The 21,586-nt window shown below is 39.9% G+C and overlaps 1 protein-coding gene across 3 annotated transcripts in view; it reads right to left on the bottom strand.

Annotated features, from left to right (window-relative positions):
• exoc6 (exocyst complex component 6) overlaps nucleotides 1–21,586 on the bottom strand; it is a 275,638-nt gene that overhangs the window by 153,910 nt on the left and 100,142 nt on the right. For all 3 annotated transcript variants that reach the window (XM_030121915.1, XM_030121916.1, XM_030121917.1), the window contains exons 7-8: nucleotides 18,743–18,893; nucleotides 18,508–18,663 (exon numbers count right to left, since the gene is read on the bottom strand). In XM_030121915.1, the coding sequence (XP_029977775.1) occupies nucleotides 18,508–18,663; nucleotides 18,743–18,893 (307 nt within the window). The remainder of the gene's footprint in view (nucleotides 1–18,507; nucleotides 18,664–18,742; nucleotides 18,894–21,586) is intronic.

Below are 21,586 nucleotides of genomic sequence, written 5' to 3'. Positions count from 1 at the left end.
TGCACCAGCAAGACTTTTATAGGGATTTTGCCTTTTGGAAAAGTGAAACTAAACATAGTCTTCAAAAAATCGATATAATTCCATAACCGTAGGTCGTATCTGAAAAATTCTTTCACTTTTGGATTCTGCAGACTCGTGGGAATTCAATGAGGTAGCAGTATATAGCAGCATGAATAAGCAGTAATTGCAGAAACGTAGAGTAACTTTCAAAGGCAGATTGCCAACTTCCTGTTGGAGTTAGCTCATGAGTGTCAGTGTATAATTTGTCGGGCTCAATCAGACCAACATTTTGGCATTTGTTTCATGTTTCTGTGACATTCCTACTGGCCGCTAGGGCAGATTTTGTGTGTTTTTTAGTACATAGGTGGCGCTACAGAGTCCATTTTGGCACCCAAGGGGTTAATTTTGATATTGAATCAAAGTGTTCACCAGCCATGACATACATGGCAAATTTGGTGAGTTTTGGCGCATGTTAAGGGGGTCAAATAGCAGTCTAAAGAGGAAAAAGTATGAAAAGAAACAAATTCTCATAAATCAATAACCGTACATCCTATCTCAAAATTTTTTGCATGTGAACGTTGTGGTGAGTTCCCTGAACGCATAGATATGTCACATGTGGGGAAAAACTGCAAAGTGAAAAATGACTTCCAAACATCACAAATTTGCGGGCTTGTAAAAAAAAAACTAGGACAGTTAAGACTAAGCTACGAGATCACTTTTGTGAGGAGGGTTCACTCTATCTTTTGGTGCTATTTAGAAGTCAATACGACAAACGGTGTCATCGGAGTAAGTTTTAGAAATTTTATTTTGAAAGGCATATTGCGAACTTCCTGTTGGAATTAGGTCATAAGTGTCAGTGGATGATTTTTAGTGCTTTTTCCAACCAACATTTTGGCACTGGTTCTATTTCTCTACGACATTCCTACTGGCCACCAGGGCATTTGCCATATTTTTCACATAGGTGGCGCTAGAGAGCCCATTTTGGCACGTATGGGGTTAATTTTTTCATTTTATCAAATTTTTCGCCAGGCCTGACATGTGTGCCAAATTTGGTGAGTTTTTGAGCATGTTCAGGGGGTCAAAATCCAGTTTAAAGTGACGATAGTATAATAATAATAATAATAATAATAATAATAATAATAATAAAAAACGAACGAATAACAATAGGGCCTTGCTTGCAGGCAAGGCCTCTCACTGTGTGAGAGGGCCTTACCTTTCGGCTCGGTCCCTAATAATAAAAAACGAACGAATAACAATAGGGCCTTGCTTGCAGGCAAGGCCTCTCACTGTGTGAGAGGGCCTTACCTTTCGGCTCGGTCCCTAATTAAAGCTGCAAGCAGCATTGGGCGGGACCTCGCACCGGGCGCTCCGCCTCCCCCGCGATCCGCCTCCCGTGACCGTCCACACCTCAGCTCCACTCACACCTCTCCGTCCCCATACCAGTTCCCACCCTTTAGTGTCTGTCCTCCTTACATCACACCAGCGACCCTCTGCTGAAACCACCATCACCTTTAAAATGAGACTTTTAATTTGGAAACCCTACTGTGTGTATGTGCATTTGTTTTGTATGTGAGAGAAAGAATCAGTTTGAAAAATGAATTTAAATTGTGTGAATAATTGAGCATTAAAGTGATGATTTGTCACATTTAAGGCTTTTATTTTGGAAAAACCCTGTTGTGTGAGCATGTGTGTCTGTGAGAAAGAGTACTTTTGAATGAAGAAACATTGTACAAATAGTTGAGCGTTTGGTCATAAAAATGAAAAGAAGTTATGTAATAGACATTATGTATTATTTTTAATAGAGGTTTTATTTTAAAAAAAAATTTACTCTGTGTACTTTGTAATGTGTGCAAAATGTCCAATATCCACAATACAATGCAGAAAAAACACTTTTAAAATGAAAAAGAAAAAAAAAAAAAAATTCTTGGAATGCCTGGGACTTGAACCAGGGTCCTCTTGTTCCATAGGCAGCTACATGAACCACTGCACTACAGACAGACACATACAGCTGTGCACCAGGAAGATTTTTATAGGGAGTTTGCCATTGTGAAAAGTGAGAGTAAACATAGTCTTCAAAAAATCGCCATAATTCCATAACCGTAGGTCGTATCTGAAAAATTCTTTCACTTTTGGATTCTGCAGACTTTTGGGAATTTAATGAGGTATAAGTTTTTACTCAAAAGTCTGAAATGAATAAGCAGTAATTGCAGAAACGTAGAGTAACTTTCAAAGGCAGATTGCCAACTCCCTGTTGGAGTTAGCTCATGAGTGTCAGTGTATGATTTGTCGGGCTCAATCAGACCAACATTTTGGCATTTTTTTCATGTTTCTGTGACATTTCTACTGGCCGCTAGGGCAGATTTTGTGTGTTTTTTAGTACATAGGTGGCGCTACAGAGTCCATTTTGGCACCCAAGGGGTTAAATTTGATATTGTATGAAAGTGTTGACCAGCCATGACATACATGGCAAATTTGGTGAATTTTGGAGCATGTTAAGGGGGTCAAATGGCAGTCTAAAGTGGAAAAAGTATGAAAATAAACAAATAGTCATAAATCAATAACCGTACATGCTATCTGAAAATTTTTTGCATGTGAGCGTTGTGCTGAGTCCCGTGAACGCGTAGATATGTCACATGCAGGGAAAAACTGCAAAGTGAAAACTGAGTTCCAAATATGGCAACTTTGCGGGCTTGTAAAAAACAAAATAAGACAGTTAAGATTTAGCTACGAGATCACTTTTGTGAGGAGGGTTCACTCTATCTTTTGGTGCTATTTAGAAGTCAATACAACAAACGGTGTCATCCGAGTAAGTTTTAGAAATTTTATTTTGAAAGGCATATTGCGAACTTCCTGTTGGAGTTAGGTCATAAGTGTCAGTGGATGATTTTTAGTGCTTTTTGCAACCAACATTTTGGTACTGGTTCTATGTCTGTACGACATTCCTACTGGCCACTAGGGCATTTGCAATTTTTTTCACATAGGTGGCGCTATAGAGCCCATTTTGGCACCTATGGGGTTAATTTTTTCATTTTATTAAATTTTTCGCCAGGCCTGACATGTGTGCCAAATTTGCTGAGTTTTTGAGCATGTTCAGGGGGTCAAAATCCAGTTTAAAGTGACGATAGTATTATAATAATAATAATAATAATAATAATAATAATAATTAAAGCTGCAAGCAGCATTGGGCGGGACCTCGCACCGGGCGATCCGCCTCCCCCGCGATCCGCCACCCGTGACTGTCGACGCCTCAGCTCCACTCACACCTCTCCGTCCCCATACCAGTTCCCATCCTTTAGTGTCTGTCCTCCTTACATCTGTACAGAACACCAGTGACCCTCTGCTGAAACCACCATCACCTTTAAAATGAGACTTTTATTTTGGAAACCCTACTGTGTGTATGTGCATTTGTTTTTAATGTGAGAGAAAGAATCAGTTTGAAAAATGAATTGAAATTGTATGAATAAGTGAGTATAAAAGTGATGATTTACCACATTTAAGGCTTTTATTTTGGAAAAACCCTATTGTGTGAGGATGTGTGTCTGTGAGAAAGAGTACTTTTGAATGAAGAAACATTGTACAAACAGTTGAGTGTTTGGTCATAAAAATGAAAAGAAGTTATGTAATAGACATTTTGTATTATTCTTAATTTTGGTTTTATTTTGAAAAAATGTACTCCGTGTACTTTTGAATGTGTGCAAAATTTCCAATATCCACAATACAATGCAGTAAAACCTGTTTTAAAATAAAATTAAAAAAAAAAAAAATTCTAGATTTCCTGGGACTTGAACCAGGGTCCTTTGGCTCCATAAGCAGCTACATGAACCCCTGCACTACAGAGAGACATGTGAAAATGTGCACCAGCAAGACTTTTATAGGGATTTTGCCTTTTGGAAAAGTGAAACTAAACATAGTCTTCAAAAAATCGCTATAATTCCATAACCGTAGGTCGTATCTGAAAAATTCTTTCACTTTTGGATTCTGCAGACTCGTGGGAATTCAATGAGGTATAACTTTTATGTCAAAACTCTGAAATGAATAAGCAGTAATTGCAGAAACGTAGAGTAACTTTCAAAGGCAGATTGCCAACTTCCTGTTGGAGTTAGCTCATGAGTGTCAGTGTATGATTTGTCGGGCTCAATCAGACCAACATTTTGGTATTTGTTTCATGTTTCTGTGACATTCCTACTGGCTGCTAGGGCAGATTTTGTGTGTTTTTTAGTACATAGGTGGCGCTACAGAGTCCATTTTGGCACCCAAGGGGTTAATTTTTGATATTGTATTAAAGTGTTCACCAGCCATGACATACATGGCAAATTTGGTGAGTTTTCGAGCATGTTAAGGGGGTCAAATGGCAGTCTAAAGTGGAAAAAGTATGAAAATAAAAGAATTGTTATAAATCAACAACCGTACATCCTATCTCAAAAATGTTTGCATGTGAGCATTGTGCTGAGTCCCATGAACGTGTAGATATGTCACATGTCAGGAAAAACTGCAAAGTGAAAAATGAGTTCCAAACATCACAACTTTGCGGGCTTGTAAAAAAAAAACTAAGACAGTTCCGGAAAAAGTGAGAGATCACTTTTTTGAGGAGGTTTCACTCTATCTTTTGATGCTATTTAGAAGTCAATATGACAAACGGTGTCGTCGGAGTTAGTTTTAGAAATTTTATTTTGAAAGGCATATTGCGAACTTCCTGTTGGAGTTAGGTCATAAGTGTCAGTGGATGATTTGTAGTGCTTCATCCAACAAGAATTTTGGCACTGGTTTCATGTCTGTACGACATTCCTAGTGGCCACTAGGGCTTTTCCCATTTTTTTCACATAGGTGGCGCTAGAGAGGCCATTTTGGCACTTATGGGGTTAATTTTTACATTTTATCAAATTTTTCGCCAGGCCTGACATGTGTGCCAAATTTGGTGAGTTTTTGAGCATGTTTAGGGGGGCAAATTCCAGTTTAAAGCGTCACGGAAAAATAATAATAATAATAATAATAATAATATAAAAACAAACGAAAAACAATAGGGCCTTGCTTGCAGGCAAGGCCTCTCACTGTGTGAGAGGGCCTTACCTTTCGGCTCGGTCCCTAATAATAATAAAAAACGAACGAATAACAATAGGGCCTTGCTTGCAGGCAAGGCCTCTCACTGTGTGAGAGGGCCTTACCTTTCGGCTCGGTCCCTAATAATATCTAAACGAACGAATAACAATAGGGCCTTGCTTGCAGGCAAGGCCTCTCACTGTGTGAGAGGGCCTTACCTTTCGGCTCGGTCCCTAATTAAAGCTGCAAGCAGCATTGGGCGGGACCTCGCACCGGGCGATCCGCCTCCCCCGCGATCCGCCTCCCGTGACTGTCGACGCCTCAGCTCCACTCACACCTCTCCGTCCTGATACCAGTTCCCACCCTTTAGTGTCTTTCCCCCTTACATCTGTACAGAACACCAGTGACCCTCTGCTGAAACCACCATCACCTTTAAATGAGACTTTTATTTTGGAAACCCTACTGTGTGTATGTTCATTTGTTTTGTATGTGAGAGAAAGAATCAGTTTGAAACATGAAGTGAAATTTTATGAATAATTGAGCATATAAGTGATGATTTATCACATTTAAGGCTTTTATTTTGGAAAAACCCTATTGTGTGAGCATGTGTGTCTCTGAGAAAGAGTACTTTTGAATGAAGAAACATTGTATAAACAGTTGAGCGTTTGGTCATAAAATGAAAAGAAGTTATGTAATAGACATTTTGTATTATTCTTAACTGGGGTTTTATTTTGAAAAAATGTACTCTGTGTACTTTTTAATGTGTGTAAAATTTCCAATATCCACAATACAATGCAGTCAAACCTGTTTTAAAATTAAAAAAAAAAAAAAAAAAAAAAATTTGAATAGCCTGGGACTTGAACTAGGGACCCTCTGTTCCATAGATAGCTACATGAACCACTGCACTACAGACAGACAAGTACAATCCTGCACAAGAAAGAGTTTTATAGGGATTTTGCCATGTTGAAAAGTGAAAGTAAACATAGTCTTCGAAAAATCGTCATAATTCCATAACCGTAGGTCGTATCTGAAAAATTCTTTCACTTTTGGATTCTGCAGACTTGTGGAATTTTAATGAGGTATACCTTTTGTGTCAAAAGCCTGAAATGAATAAGCAGTAATTGCATAAACGTAGAGTAACTTTCAAAGGCAGATTGCCAACTTCCTGTTGGAGTTAGCTCATCAGTGTCAGTGTATGATTTGTCGGGCTCAATCAGACCAACATTTTGGCATTTGTTTCATGTTTCTGTGACATTCCTACTGGCCGCTAGGGCAGATTTTGTGTGTTTTTTAGTACATAGGTGGCACTACAGAGTCCATTTTGGCACCCAAGGGGTTAAATTTGATATTGTATGAAAGTGGTTACAAGCCATGACATACGTGGCAAATTTGGTGAGTTTTGGAGCATGTTAAGGGGGTCAAATGGCAGTCTAAAGAGGAAAAAGTATGAAAATAAATAAATTGTTATAAATCAATAACCGTACATTGTATCTGAAAATTTTTTGCATGTGAGCGTTGTGGTGAGTCCCGTGAACATGTAGATATGTCACATGTGGGGAAAAACTGCAAAGTTAAAAATGATTTCCGAACCTCAAAACTTTGCGGGCTCATAAAAAAAAACAAAGACAGTTAAGACTAAGTTACGAGATCACTTTTTTGAGGAGGGTTGACTCTATCTTTTGGTGCAATTTAGAAGTCAATACGACATACGATGTCATCGGAGTTAGGTTTAGAAATTTTATTTTGAAAGGCATATTGTGAACTTCCTGTTGGAGATAGGTCATAAGTGTCAGTGTATCATTAGTAGTGCTTCATCCAACAAACATTTTGGCACTGGTTCCATGTCTCTACGACATTCCTACTGGCCACTAGGGCCGTTAAGTTTTTTTTTTACATAGGTGGCGCTGGCGAGCTCATTTTGGCACCTATGGGGTTAATTTCTTCATTTTATCAAATTTTTCGCCAGGCCTGACGTGTGCCAAATTTGGTGAGTTTTGGAGCATGTTTAGGGGGTCAAAATCCAGTTTAAAGTGACGATAGTATAATAATAATAAAAAACGAACAAATAACAATAGGGCCTTGCTTGCAGGCAAGGCCTCTCACTGTGTGAGAGGGCCTTAGCTTTCGGCTCGGTCCCTAAAAAACGAACGAAAAACAATAGGGCCTTGCTTGCAGGCAAGGCCTCTCACTGTGTGAGAGGGCCTTACCTTTCGGCTCGGTCCCTAATAATAATAAAAAACAAACGAATAACAATATGGCCTTGCTTGCAGGCAAGGCCTCTCACTGTGTGAGAGGGCCTTACCTTTCGGCTCGGTCCCCAATAATATAAAAACGAACGAAAAACAATAGGGCCTTGCTTGCAGGCAAGGCCTCTCACTGTGTGAGAGGGCCTTACCTTTCGGCTCGGTCCCTAATAATAATATAAAAACGAACAAAAAACAATAGGGCCTTGCTTGCAGGCAAGGCCTCTCACTGTGTGAGAGGGCCTTACCTTTCAGCTCGGTCCCTAATAAAAAACGAATGAAAAAATATAGAGCCTTGCTTGCAGGCAAGGCCTCTCACTGTGTGAGAGGGCCTTACCTTTCGGCTCGGTCCCTAATAAAAGCTGCAAGCAGCATTGGGCGGGACCTCGCACCGGGCGTTCAGACTCCCACGCGATCCGCCTCCCGTGACCGTCGACAGCTCAGCTCCACTCACACCTCTCTTTCCCCATATCAGTTCCCACCCTTTAGTGTCCGTCCTCCTTACATCTCTTCAGAACACCAGTGGCCTCTCTTCTGAAACCACCTTCACCTTTAAATGAGACTTTTATTTTGGAAACCCTACTGTGTGTATGTGCATTTGTTTTTTGTGTGAGAGAAAGAATCAGTTTGAAAAATGTATTGAAACTGTATGAATAACTCAGCATAAAAGTGATGATTTATCACATTTAAGGCTATTATTCTGAAAAACCCTATTGTGTGAGCATGTGTGTCTCTGAGAAAGAGTACTTTTGAATGAAGAAACATTGTACAAACAGTTGAGCGTTTGGTCATAAAAATGAAAAGAAGTTATGTAATAGACATTATGTATTATTTTTAAAAGGGGTTGTATTTTGAACAAATGTACTCCGTGTACTTTGTAATGTGTGCAAAATGTACAATATCCACAATACAATGCAGTAAAACCTTTTTTAAAATGAATGGAAAAGGAAAAAAAAAAAAAATCTTGAATCACCTGGGACTTGAACCAGTGTCCTCCTGTTCAATAGAAAGCAGCTCTAACCACTGCACTACAGACAGACACTTACAAATGTGCACCAGCAAGACTTTTATAGGGATTTTGTCATTGTAAAAAGTGAAAGTAAACACAGTCTTCAAAAAATCGCCATTATTCCATAATCGTAGGTCGTATCTGAAAAATTCTTTCACTTTTGGATTCTGCAGACTTGTGGGAATTTAATGAGGTATAACTTTTGTGTCAATAGCCTGAAATGAATAAGCAGTAATTGAAGAAATGTAGAGTAACTTTCAAAGGCAGATTGCCAACTACCTGTGGGAGTTAGCTCATGAGTGTCAGTGTATGATTTGTCGGGCTCAATCAGACCAACATTTTGGCATTTGTTTCATGTTTCTATGACATTCCTACTGGCCGCTAGGGCAGATTTTGTGTGTTTTTTAGTACAAAGGTGGCGCTACAGAGTCCATTTTGGCACCCAAAGGGTTAATTTTGATATTGAATCAATGTGTTCACCAGCCATGACATACATGGCAAATTTGGTGAGTGTTGGAGCATGTTAAGGGGGTCAAATTGCAGTCTAAAGTGGAAAAAGTATGAAAATAAATAAATTGTTATAAATCAATAACCGTACATTGTATCTGAAAATTTTTTGCATGTGAGCGTTGTGGTGAGTCCCGTGAACATGTAGATATGTCACATGTGGGGAAAAACTCCAAAGTGAAAAATGAGTTCCAAACATCGCAACTTTGCGGGCTCGTAAAAAAAAAACCTAAGACAGTTCTGGAAAAAGTACGAGATCACTTTTTTGAGGAGGTTTTACTCTATCTTTTGGCGCTATTTAGAAGTCAATATAACAAACGGTGTCATCGGAGTTAGTTTTAGAAATTTTATTTTGAAAGGCATATTGTGAACTTCCTGTTGGAGATAGCTCATAGGTGTCAGTGGGTGATTAGTTGGGCTCAATTAAATGAACATTTTGGCATTGGTTTCGTGTGTCTACGACATTCCTACTGGAAGTTTGCATTTTTAGCTTTTTATTTTGAAAGGCAAATTCTGAACTTCCTGTTGGAGTTAGGTCATGAGTACCTGTGCGTGATTTATCAGGCTCGATGAGACGAAAATTTTGGCGTTGGTTTCATGTTTCTACGACATTCCTACTGGGCGCTAGGGCCAATTTTGTGTATCTAGGGGGCGGTAGAGAGCTCATTTTGGCACCTATGGGGTTAATTTTTACATTTTATCAAATTTTTCTCCAGACCTGACATGTGTTCGAAATTTGGTGAGTTTTTGAGCATGTTTAGGGGGTCCAAATCCAGTTGAAAGCGTCACGGAAAAAAAATATCAAAACGAATGAATAAAAATAGGGCCTTGCTTGCAGGCAAGGCCTCTCACTGTGTGAGAGGGCCTTACCTTTCAGCTCAGTCCCTAATTAAAGCCGCAAGAAGCATTGGGCGGGACCTCGCACCGGACGTTCCACCTCCCCCGCGACCTTCCTCCCTTGACCGTCCACACCTCAGCTCCACTCACACCTCTCCGTCCCGATACATGTTCCCACCCTTTAGTGTCTGTCCTCCTTACATCTCTACAGAACACCAGCGACGCTCTGCTGAAACCACCATCACCTTTAAATGAGACTTTTATTTTGGAAACTCTACTGTGTGTGTGTGCATTTGTTTTGTATGTGAGAGAAAGAATCAGTTTGAAAAATGAATTGAAATTGTATGAATGAGTATAAAAGTGATATTTTCTCACATTTAAGGCTTTTATTTTGGAAAAACCCTATTGTGTGAGCATGTGTGTCTATGAGAAAGAGTACTTTTGAATGAAGAAACATTGTACAAACAGTTGAGCGTTTGGTCATAAAAATGAAAAGAAGTAATGAAATAGACATTATGTATTATTCTTAATTGGGGTTTTATTTTGAAAACATGTACTCCGTGTACTTTTGAATGTGTGCAAAATTTGCAATATCCACAATACAATGCAGTAAAACCTGTTTTAAAATTAAAAAAAAAAAAAAAAATTTGGATTGCCTGGGACTTGAACTAAGGTCCTGCTGCACAATAGGAAGCTACACTAACCACTGCACTACAGACAGACGTGTATATGTGCACCAGCAAGACTTTCATAGGGATTTTGCCATTGTGGAAAGTGAAAGTCAACATAGTCTTCAAAAAATCGCCATTATTCCATAACCGTAGGTCGTATCTGAAAAATTCTTTCAGTTTTGGATTCTGCAGACTTGTGGGAATTTAATGACGTATAACATTTTTGTCAAAAGTCTGAAATGAATAAGCAGTAATTGCAGAAACATAGAGTAACTTTCAAAGGTAGATTGCCAACTTCCTTTTGGAGTTAGCTCATGAGTGTCAGTGTATGATTTGTCGGGCTCAATCAGACCAACATTTTGGCATTTGTTTCATGTTTCATTGACATTCCTACTGGCCGCTAGGGCCGATTTTGTGTGTTTTTTAGTACATAGGTGGCACTACAGAGTCCATTTTGGCACTCAAGGGGTTAATTTTGATATTGAATCAAAGTGTTCACCAGCCGTGACATACATGGCAAATTTGGTGAGTTTTGGAGCATGTTAAGGGGGTCAAATGGCAGTCTAAAGTAGAAAAAGTATGAAAATAAAAAAATTGTCATGAATCAATAAACGTACATCGTATCGGAAAATTTTTTGGATGTGAGCATTGTGCTTAGTCCCATGAACGTGTAGATATTTGACATGTGGGGAAAAACTCCAAAGTGAAAAATTAGTTCCAAACATGGCAACTTTGCGGGCTTGTAGAACAAAAAAATTAAGACAGTTCTGGAAAAAGTACGAGATCACTTTTGTGAGGAGGGTTCACTCTATCTTTTGGGTTCTTTTTAGAAGTCAATACGATAAACAGTGTCATCGGAGTTAGTTTTAAAAATTTTATTTTGAAAGGCACATTGCGAACTTCCTGTTGGAGATAGCTCATAGGTGTCAGTGCGTGATTTTTTGGGCTCAATTAAACAAATGTTTTGGCATTGGTTTCGTGTGTCTACGACATTCCTACTGGAAGTTTGCAACTTGAGCATTTTATTTTGAAAGGCCAATTCTGAACTTCCTGTTGGAGTTAGGTCATTACTTTCAGCACGTGATTTGTCGGGCTTGATAAGATGAAAATTTTGGCATTGGTTTCATGTTTCTACGACATTCGTACTGGGCGCAAGGGCCGATTTTGTGTATGTAGGGGGCGCTACAGAGCTCATTTTGTCAGCTATGGGTATAATTTTTACATTTTATCAAATTTTTCACCAGACCAGACGTGCCAAATTTGGTGAGTTTTTGAGCATGTTTAGGGGGTCAAAATCCAGGTGAAAGTGGCGGAGTAAGAATAACATTTAACCCGCAAGCGGCATCTAAAGGCCCTCGCCATGGGTACATCCAGTTGAAGTATGTCCATCGTTAAGAAGGTGGCGCTCTAGCACCAAATTTCAATGTCTTCTGATGAATGGGTGTAGGCCTTGGAGATTGACAACTGATTCAAATTTGAGGCAGATCTTTATTCGTATGTCAGAACTAAAGAAATTTTTGTATAAGTAAATCTGTAGGGGGCGCTATGCAGCTAAAATTAAATTTCTTCCGTTTAATGGGTGTAGGCCCGCGAGATGTACCACCGAGTCAAATTAGAGCCAAATCGGTGTTTGTATGTCCGAATTAATGCAATTTTCATGAAGGTAAATTTGTAGGGGGCGCTACTAAGCGAAGTGGCAATTTCTTTTGATAAATCGGTGTAGGCCTTGGAGATAGATGTCTGAGTCAAATTTGAGCCAAATCGGTGTTCGTATATCCGAACTGAAGCAATTTTTGTAAATGTACATTTGTAGGGGGCGCTATAGTGCGAAATTTCAATTTCTTTTAATAAATGGGTGTAGACCTGGGAGATAGACGTCTGAGTCAAATTTCAGCCAAATCGGTGTTTGTATGTCTAAATTGAAGCAATTTTTGTGATGGTAAATTTTCGAAAAAACTTCGCAAAGTTTGCAACCTCGTCGCACAAAAATGGTGATGCCAATCCAAGAAATTTGGCTAACTTTTGATGCCCCACTTCTCTAGATACTTTATACTGATTTTGAGCTCATTTGGCCACACAGCTTAGTAGGAGATAGTTAAAATACAACGTCAGCGAAAACGCAGACTCAGCATTTTGGAAATTTCAATCCAATATGGCCGACTAAGGGTTGGTTCAGGGGCGTGGCCATAATAATATTTTATGTTTGTCTCCTCATTATGAATCTGTGTACCGATTTTCGTGGCTCTACGACAAACTTTATGTTGGACGTGATCCCATTGCCACAATGCATTTCCACTTTTCAAGGGGGCGCTGCCGCAACATTTACCTACCTCTACGAAACCTATATGTAAATTCAATTTGTCGCACTTCTGAATTTTAGGCAAAACTTGGTGAGTTTTCGTAAATGTTGAGAAGGTCAAAATTGAGCTCAAAGCGCAGGAGAAAGAAAAATTAAAGCGGCAAGCAGCATCTAAAGGCCCTCGCCATGGGCATGTCCAGTAGAAGTATGTCCATCATTCAGCAGGTGGCGCTCTAGCACCAAATTTCAATGTCTTCTCATTAATGGGTGTAGGCCTTGGAGATTGAAAACTGATTCAAATGTGAGGCAAATCTTGTTCGTATGTCCGAACTAAAAAAAGTTTTGTATAAGTTAATCTGTAGGGGGCGCTATGCAGCTAAAATTAAATTCCTTCTTTTGAATGGGTGTAGGCCTGTGAGATGTACCACTGAGTCAAATTTGAGCCAAATCGGTGTTCGTATGTCCGAATTAATGCAATTTTCGTGAAGGTAAATTTGTAGGGGGCGCTACTGAGCGAAGTGGCAATTTCTTTTGTTAAATGGGTGTAGGCCTGGGAGATTGACAACTGAATCAAATTTGAGACAAATTTGTGTTGGTATGTCTAACATGAAGTAATTTGTGCAAAGGTAAAATTGTAGGGGGCGCTATGGCACCGAATTTCAAATTTTTCTGATAAATGGGTGTAGGCCTGAGAGATAGACGTCTGAGTCAAATTTGAGCCAAATCGGTGTTCGTACATCCAAACTGAAGCAATTTTAATATTTTTTTTTTTTAAATTTCAGTTTCTTTTGACAAATAGGTGTAGGCCTGAGAGACAGATGTCTGAGTCAAATTTGAGCCAAATCGGTGTTCGTATGTCCGAACTGATGTCATTTTTGTAAATGTACATTTGTAGGGGGCGCTATAGTGCGAAATTTCAATTTCTTTTAATAAATGGGTGTAGACCTGGGAGGTAGATGTCTGACTGAAATTTAAGCCAAATCGGTGATCATATGTCTGAGCTTAAGCAGTTTTTGTGATGGTAAATTTCTGACAAAACTTCGCAAAGTTTGCAACGTCGTCGCACAAAAACGGTGGCACCGATTCAAAAAATTCGGCTAACTTATGATGCCCCACTTCTCTAGATACTGTACCCCGATTTTGAGCTCATTCGGCCAAACGGCCAAGGAGGAGATAGTTAAAATACGACGTCAGCGAAAACGCTGACTCTGCATTTTGAAAATTTCAATCCAATATGGCCGACTATGGGTTTGTTTAGGGGCGTGGCCATAATAATATTTTTTCCTTGTCTCCTCATGATGAATCTGGGTACCGATTTTCATGGCTCTACGACAAACTTTATGTTGGACATGCTCCCATTGGCGTAATGCATTTCAACTTTTCAAGGGGGCGCTGCCGCAACATTTCTTTACCGACATCAACGAAACCTATATGTAAACTCAATTTTGCACATTTCCGAATTTTGGGCTAAATTTGGTGAGTTTTCATTACTGTTCAGGGGGTCAAAATTTAGCTCAAAGCGCAGGACAAGGAAAAATAAAAAATAAAATTAAACCCGCAAGCGGCATCTAAAGGCCCTCGCCAAGGGAACGTCCAGTAGAAGTATGCCCATCGTTCAGCAGGTGGCGCTTTAACATGAAATTTCAGTGTCTTCTGATGAATGGGTGTACACCTGGGAGATTGACAACTGATTCATATTTGAGGGAAATGTCCGAACTAAGGAAATTTTTGTATAAGTAAATCTGTAGGGGGCGCTATGCAGCTGAAATTAAACTTCTTCCATTGAATGGGTGTAGGCCTGCAAGATGTACCACTGAGTTAAATTTGAGCCAAGTCGGTGTTTGTATGTCTGAAGTGAAGTAATTTTCGTAAAGGTAAAATTGTAGAGGGCGCTATAGCTACAAATTTCAATTTTTTCTGATAAATGGGTGTAGGCCTGAGAGATAGACTTCTGAGTCAAATTTGAGCCAAATTGGTGTTCGTATTTCCAACCTGAAGCAATTTTAATAAAAAAAATTTTAAAAACCTTGTAGGGGGCGGTGTAGCGCGAAATTTCAGTTTCTTTTGACAAGTAGGTGTAGGCCTGGGAGACAGATGTCTGAGTCAAATTTGAGCCAAATCGGTGTTCGTATCTCCGAACTGATTTCATGTTTGTAAAGGTACATTTGTAGGGGGCACTATAGTCCGAAATTTCAATTTCTTTTAATAAATGGGTGTAGGCCTGGGAGATGGACGTTGAGTGTAATTTCAGCCAAATCGGTGTTCGTATGTGTGAGCTGAAGCAATTTTTGTAATGGTAAATTCGCAAAGAAACTTTGCAAAGTTTGCGACGTCACAAAAAAATGGTGACACCAATCCAAAAAATTCAGCTAATTTTTGATGCCCCACTTGTCTAGATACTGTACACCGATTTTGAGCTCATTTGGCCAAACGGCCAAGGAGGAGATAGTTAAAATACGTCAACGAAAACGCTGACTCAGCATTTTGGAAATTTCAATCCAATATGGCCGACTTCCGGTTGGTTTAGGGGCGTGGCCACAATAAATATTTTTTGTTTGTCTCCTCATGATGAATCTGTGTACCAATTTTCGTGGCTCAACGACAAACTTTATGTTGGACGTGCTCCCATTGACGTAATACATTTCCACTTTTCAAGGGGGCGCTGCTGCAACATTTCTTTACCGACATCTACGAAACTTATATGGAAATTCAATTTTGCACATTTCTGAATTTTGGGAAAAATTTGGTGAGTTTTCATAAATGTTAAGGAGGTGAAAATTGAGCTCAAAGCGAAGGAGAAAGAAAAATTAAAGCCGCAAACGGCATCTAAAGGCCCTCGCCACGGGCACGTCCAGTAGAAGTATGTCCATTGTTCAGCAGGTGGCAATCTAGCACCAAAATTCAATGTCTTCTGATGAATGGGTGTAGGCCTGGGAGATTGACAACTGATTCAAATTTGAGGCAGATCTTTGGTTTTATGTCCAAACTAAAGAAATTTTAGTATAAGTAAATCTGTAGGGGGCGCTATGCAGCTATAATTGAATTTCTTCCTTTGAATGGGTGTAGACCTGCGAGATTAACCACTGAGTCAAATTTGAGCCAAATCGGTGTTCGTATGTTTGAATTAATGCAATTTCTGTGAAGGTAAATATGTAAGGGGCGCTAATTTGTGAAATGTCATTTTCTTTTGATAAATGGCTGTAGGCCTGGGAGATTGACAACTGATTCAAATTTGAGTCAAATTGGTGTTTGTATGTCTAACGTGAAGCAATTTTCGTAAAGGTAAAATTGTAGGGGGCGCTATGGCACAGAATTTCAAATTTTTCTGATAAATGGGTGTAGGCCTGAGAGATAGACGTCTGAGTCAAATTTGAGCCAAATCGGTGTTCATATGTCCGAACTGAAGCAATTTTAATTAAAAAAAAAAAAAAAAAAAAAAATACATATATATATATATATATATATATATATATATATATATATATATATAAAACATTTTTTTAGGGGGTGCTGTAGTTCAAAATTTCAGTTTCTTTTGACAAATAGGTGTAGGCCTGGGAGACAGATGTCTGAGTCAAATTTGAGCCAAATCAGTGTTCGTATGTCTGAACTGATGTCATTTTTGTAAATGTACATTTGTAGGGAGCGCTATAGTGCGAAATTTCAATTTCTTTCAATAAATGGGTGTAGGCCTGGAAGATAGATGTCTGAGTCAAATTTCAGCCAAATCGGTGTTTGTATGTCTGAGCTGAAGCAATTTTTGTGATGGCAAATTTTCGAACAAACTTCGCAAAGTTTGTAACCTTGTCGCACAATAACGGTGACACCGATTTAAAAAATTTGGATAACTTTTGATGTCCCACTTCTCTAGATACTGTACACCGATTTTGAGCTCATTCGGCCAAACGGCTTAGTAGCTGATAGTTAAAATACAACATCAGCGAAAACGCTGACTCAGCATTTTGGAAATTTCAATCCAATATGGCCAACTAAGGGTTGGTTTAGGGGCGTGGCCATAATAATATTTTTTGTTTGTCTCCTCATGATGAATCTGTGTACCGATTTTCGTGGCTCTACGACAAACTTTATGTTGGACAAGCTCCCATTGGCGCAATGCATTTCTACTTTTCAAGGGGGCGCTGCCGCAACATTTCTTTACTGACCTCTATGAAACCTATATGTAAATTAAATTTCTCGCACTTCTGAATTTTAGGCAAAATTTGGTGAGTTTTCGTAAATGTTCAGAGGGTCAAAATTGAGCTCAAAGACCAGGAGAAAAATAAGAATCTGAGCAAGAACAATATAGCGATTTCTATGGCAACCACATATTTGGCCTTATTTGAAAGCTCTCAAGCTCCCCCACATGTCTGTCTCAGTGCCATGAATGTGAATATGTGTGAGAGTGGCGACAGTGGCGAAAGGCAACCGCGTCACTGGCGATTTCGTCCCCATGCGCCCACTGCAGACTCAATAGGCCCTATGCCGGCTTTACTCGTCTCGGGCCTAATAAGACAAAAAAATTTTAAAAATAAAAATAATAATAATCTGAGCAAGAACAATATAGCCGTTTCCGTGGCAACCACATATTTGGCCTTATTTGAAAGCTCTCGAGCTCCCCCACATGTCTGTGGGGTCAGAGGTCACGTGTCATGCACTTAAACCCACGTGACTGACCCCGACTGGGCGTGTCCCATTGACTTCCATTCATTCTGAGCAGGTGTAAATATGCGACTTGTGCACATGTCATATACATCTTCGGAAAGGTCTCAGTGCCGTGAATGTGAATATGTGTGAGAGTGGTGACAGTGGCGAAAGGCGACCGCGTCACTGGCGATTTTGTCCCCATGCGCCCACTGCAGACTCAATAGGCCCTGCGCCGGCTTTACTCGGCTCGGGCCTAGGGCTGCGCCTGCTTTACTCGGCTCGGGCCAAAAAAATAAAAAATAAATAAATAAAAATAATAATAATCTGAGCAAGAACAATATAGCCGTTTCCGTGTTAACCACGTATTTGGCCTTATTTGAAAGCTCTCGAGGTCCCCCACATGTCTGTAGGGTCAGATGTCACGTGTCGTGCACTTACACCCACGTGACTGACCCCGACTGGGCGTGGCCCATTGACTCCCATTCATTCTGAGCAGGTGTAAATATGCAATTTGTGCACATGTCATATACATCTTCGGAAAGGTCTCAGTGCCGTGAATGTGAATATGTGTGAGAGTGGCGACAGTGGCGAAAGGCGACGGTGTCACTGGCGATTTTGTCCCCATGCACCCACTGCAGACTCAATAGGCCCTGCGCCGGCTTTACTCGGCTCGGGCCTAATAAAAACAAACAAATAACAATAGGGCCTTGCTTGCAGGCCTTACCTTTTGGCTCAGTCCCTAATAAAAACGAACAAAAAAAATAGGGCCTTGCTTGCAGGTAAGTCCTCTCACTGTGTGAGAGAGGCTTACCTTTCGGCTCGGTCCCTAATAACGGAACCATGCGATTTTAATAGGCCCTCGCAGACATATATGTCTGGGCTCTGGCCTAACTAAATAAACTATAATGAAACATCTAAAAGTATTAGAACCTTGATTCAGACCATTACACTGAGCACAGGGGGCTCAATTTGACAGAGGTCATAAATCCTGCTGTATTATTTCTCATTTTTATGTTTCTAAATTAATTCTACAGTTCACACACATTTTTGTGTCTGTATACCAACTGAACTAAACCAACTGTATTAAAGCAGCATTAAAGCTCAACCTGGACACAGATAAAAAAAAGGTATATTTGGAAAAAAAAAAAATCTATCAATCTTGCTATTTTATTAAGCTAAATTACAAGCTATAATACACTGACTTTCAGTGGTTGTTTTGTTTTGGAAGAAACAAATTAATTGGAGTATTTTTTCTTTTACCTCTTCATCAGCTTCATCCTCTTCTCCTGCGTCCTCGTCCATCATGAGGTCATTGTGAGTGTGAGTTCGCCCGTTCAATGAGTACACCGGCTTTGTGTAGTGGCCCATACTGGTCTGTTTTGCCATTGCGCTGTTGAAGGTCCGATGCTGCTGAGCCTGCAGGACCACAACACAGTGACTTCTACAGATCAGATCAGACTGGAGGTGGTGTCGGGGTGGGTGTCATGCCTCCTACCTGTCTCATGGCTGTCTCTCCAACCTTGTCGGAGTGTTTTCTAATGCTCTCAAGGAAGTCCTTCAGGTCTGACATGGAGATCTCCTTGATGTCTTCTCTGAGTCGAGGCAGATTTTCAGCCATGATCTGACAGAAGCGGTGCTGACTGACCCTACAGGGGACACGGCACATGCATTGGACACACGTACCCTACTTTCCGGACTACAAGCCACTACTTTTTTCTCACGCTTTGAACCCTGTGGCTTATACAACGATGCGGCTCCAGTATGGATTTTTAGGGGCTAACAACCTCCAGGGGGTGCTCTAGCAAGAAGTGCAAAAGCCAGACAGACAGGTGGAAGAGGTGATGAAGAGGAGAAGTTTTATGTTGAACTTTGAACAATCATTTTGCATGTCATGCATAAACCCTCATCATGGAAAACACACAAAGAAATACATATGATGCAGCTTTGAAGTTCAAACCAATCAATGTGTCAGTAAAGAAGGAAATAGAGCTGCGGCACTGAAGAGAGAAGAGAGACATAGAAGGTTTGTGACGGAGCCTTTCTGAGGCTGTTCAACTCCGACACTGAAGAAGACGACTGCAGCAGTTTCAATGAGTAGAAGGAAGATGTAGAGAAAGATCAATGACTTTTCTGGGTGTTTGAACCAGCCGTGTTCCTGCCATTTTACTGTCGTGTTGCAGGCACTGTTTGGAAAAAAAAACAGTGAAGGGATGGAAATAAATATTTAAATCTGTCTGTTTACCATCTGTCTGTGGAAATGTCTCATGTTACAACGTGAACACCTGCAGTTTATAGTCAGGTGAGGCCTATATATGTCCAAATATTTTTTTTTCTTTTAAAATTTGGTGGGTGCGGCTTATATTCAGGAGCGGCTTATATCCCGGAAAGTATGGTATTCAGAATACAAACAGGCTGCATGTGAAAAACAACACCCTCCACTTAAACCTGACTGACTCATAACATCATCATTAAATTCTAATTATTTGTGTGTGTGTGATGTGTGTGTGATGTGTGTGTGTGTGTTTGTGTGTGTGTGTGTATATATACACTACCGGTCAAAAGTTTTAGAACACCCCAATTTTTCCAGTTTTGTATTGAAATTCATGCAGTTCAAGTCCAATTAAAGCCGCAAGTGGCATTGAAAGGCCCTTGCCAAAGGCACATCTGGTAAAAGTATGCCCATCATTCAGCAGGTAGCGCTCTAGCACCAAATTTTAATGTCTTCTGATGAATGGGTGTAGGCCTGTGAGATTGAACACTGATTCAAATTTGAGGCAAATCTGTGTTTGTATGTCCGAACTAAAGAAATTTTTGTATAAGTAAATCTGTAGGGGGCACTATGCAGCCAAAATTCAATTTCTTCAATTGAATATTTGTGGGCCTGTGAAATGTACCACTCAATCCAATTTGAGCCAAATTGGTGTTTGTATGTCCAAACTGATGCAATTTTTGTAAAGGTAAATTTGTAGGGGGCGCTATGGGACCAAATATACAATTATTCTGATAAATGGGTGTAGGCCTGCGAGATAGACGTCTGAGTCAAATTTGAGCCAAATTGGTGTTCGTATGTCTGAACTGAAGCAATTATCATAAAGGTAAATTTGTAGTGAGCGCTATTGTGTGAATTTTCAATGTCTTCTGACAAATGGGTGTAGGCCTTGGAGATTGGCAACTGATTCAAATGTGAGTCAAATAGATGATTGTTTGTCCAAGCTGGAACAATTTCATTAAAATTAAATTTGTAGGGGTCACTATGGAGCCAAATGTCAATTTTTTCTGATAAATGGGTGTAGGCCTGGAAGATTGACGTCTGACTCAAATTTGAGCCAAATTGGTGTTCGTATGTCCAAGCTGAAGCAATTTTTGTAAAGGTAACTTTGTAGGGGGCGCTAAAGTGCAAAAATTTAATTTCTTCCCATAAATGGCTGTAGGCCAGGGAGATTGAAAACTGATTCAAATTTGAGCCCAATCAGTGTTCATATGTCCAAACTGATGTAATCTTCGTAAATGTACATTTGTAGGGGGAGCTATAGCGTAAAATTTCAATTTCTTTCACTAAATGGCTGTAGGCCTGGGTGATAGATATCTGATTCAAATTTGAGCCAAATCAGTGTTCGAACGTCCGAACTGAAGCAATGTTTGTAATGGTGTGTTTTCGAAAAAACTTTGCAAAGTTTGCAACCTCGTCATACAAAAACTGTGGCACTGATTCCAAAAATTCGGCTAACTTTTGATGCCCCACTTCTCTAGATACTGTACACCAATTTTGAGCTAATTCGGCCAAACGCCCAAGGAGGAGATAGTTAAAATACGACATCAGCAAAAACACTGACTCAGCTTTTTGTAAATTTAAATCCAATATGGCCGACTTCCGGTCGGTTTAGGGGCGTGGCCATATTAATATGTTTTGTTTGTCTCTTGACGATGAATTTGTGTACCGATTTTCGTGGCTCTATGACAAACTTTACGTTGGACATGCTCCCATTGACGTAATGTATTTCCACTTTTCAATGAGGCACTGTCACAACATTTCTTCACTGACATCTATGAAACCTATATGTAAATTCAATTTTACACACTTCTGAATTTTGGGCAAAATTTGATGAGTTTTGGTAAATGTTTCAGGGGTCAAATTTGAGTGCAAAGTGCAGGAGAAAGAAAAATTAAAGCCGCAAGCGGCATCTAAAGGCCCTCGCCAAGGGCATGTCCAGTGGAAGTATGCTCATCGTTCAGCAGGTGGCGCTCTAGCCCCAAATTTTGTGTCTTCTGATGAATGGGTGTAGGCCTGGGACATTGACAATTGATTTGAGACAAATCAGTGTTCGTATGTCCGAACTGA

This window comes from Sphaeramia orbicularis, chromosome 19, assembly GCF_902148855.1.
Source record: "Sphaeramia orbicularis chromosome 19, fSphaOr1.1, whole genome shotgun sequence".
NCBI classification, from domain to species: Eukaryota; Metazoa; Chordata; class Actinopteri; order Kurtiformes; family Apogonidae; genus Sphaeramia; species Sphaeramia orbicularis.
The sequence above is the reverse complement of the archived record's forward strand: the minus strand, read 5'-3'. Positions and strand labels throughout refer to the sequence as shown.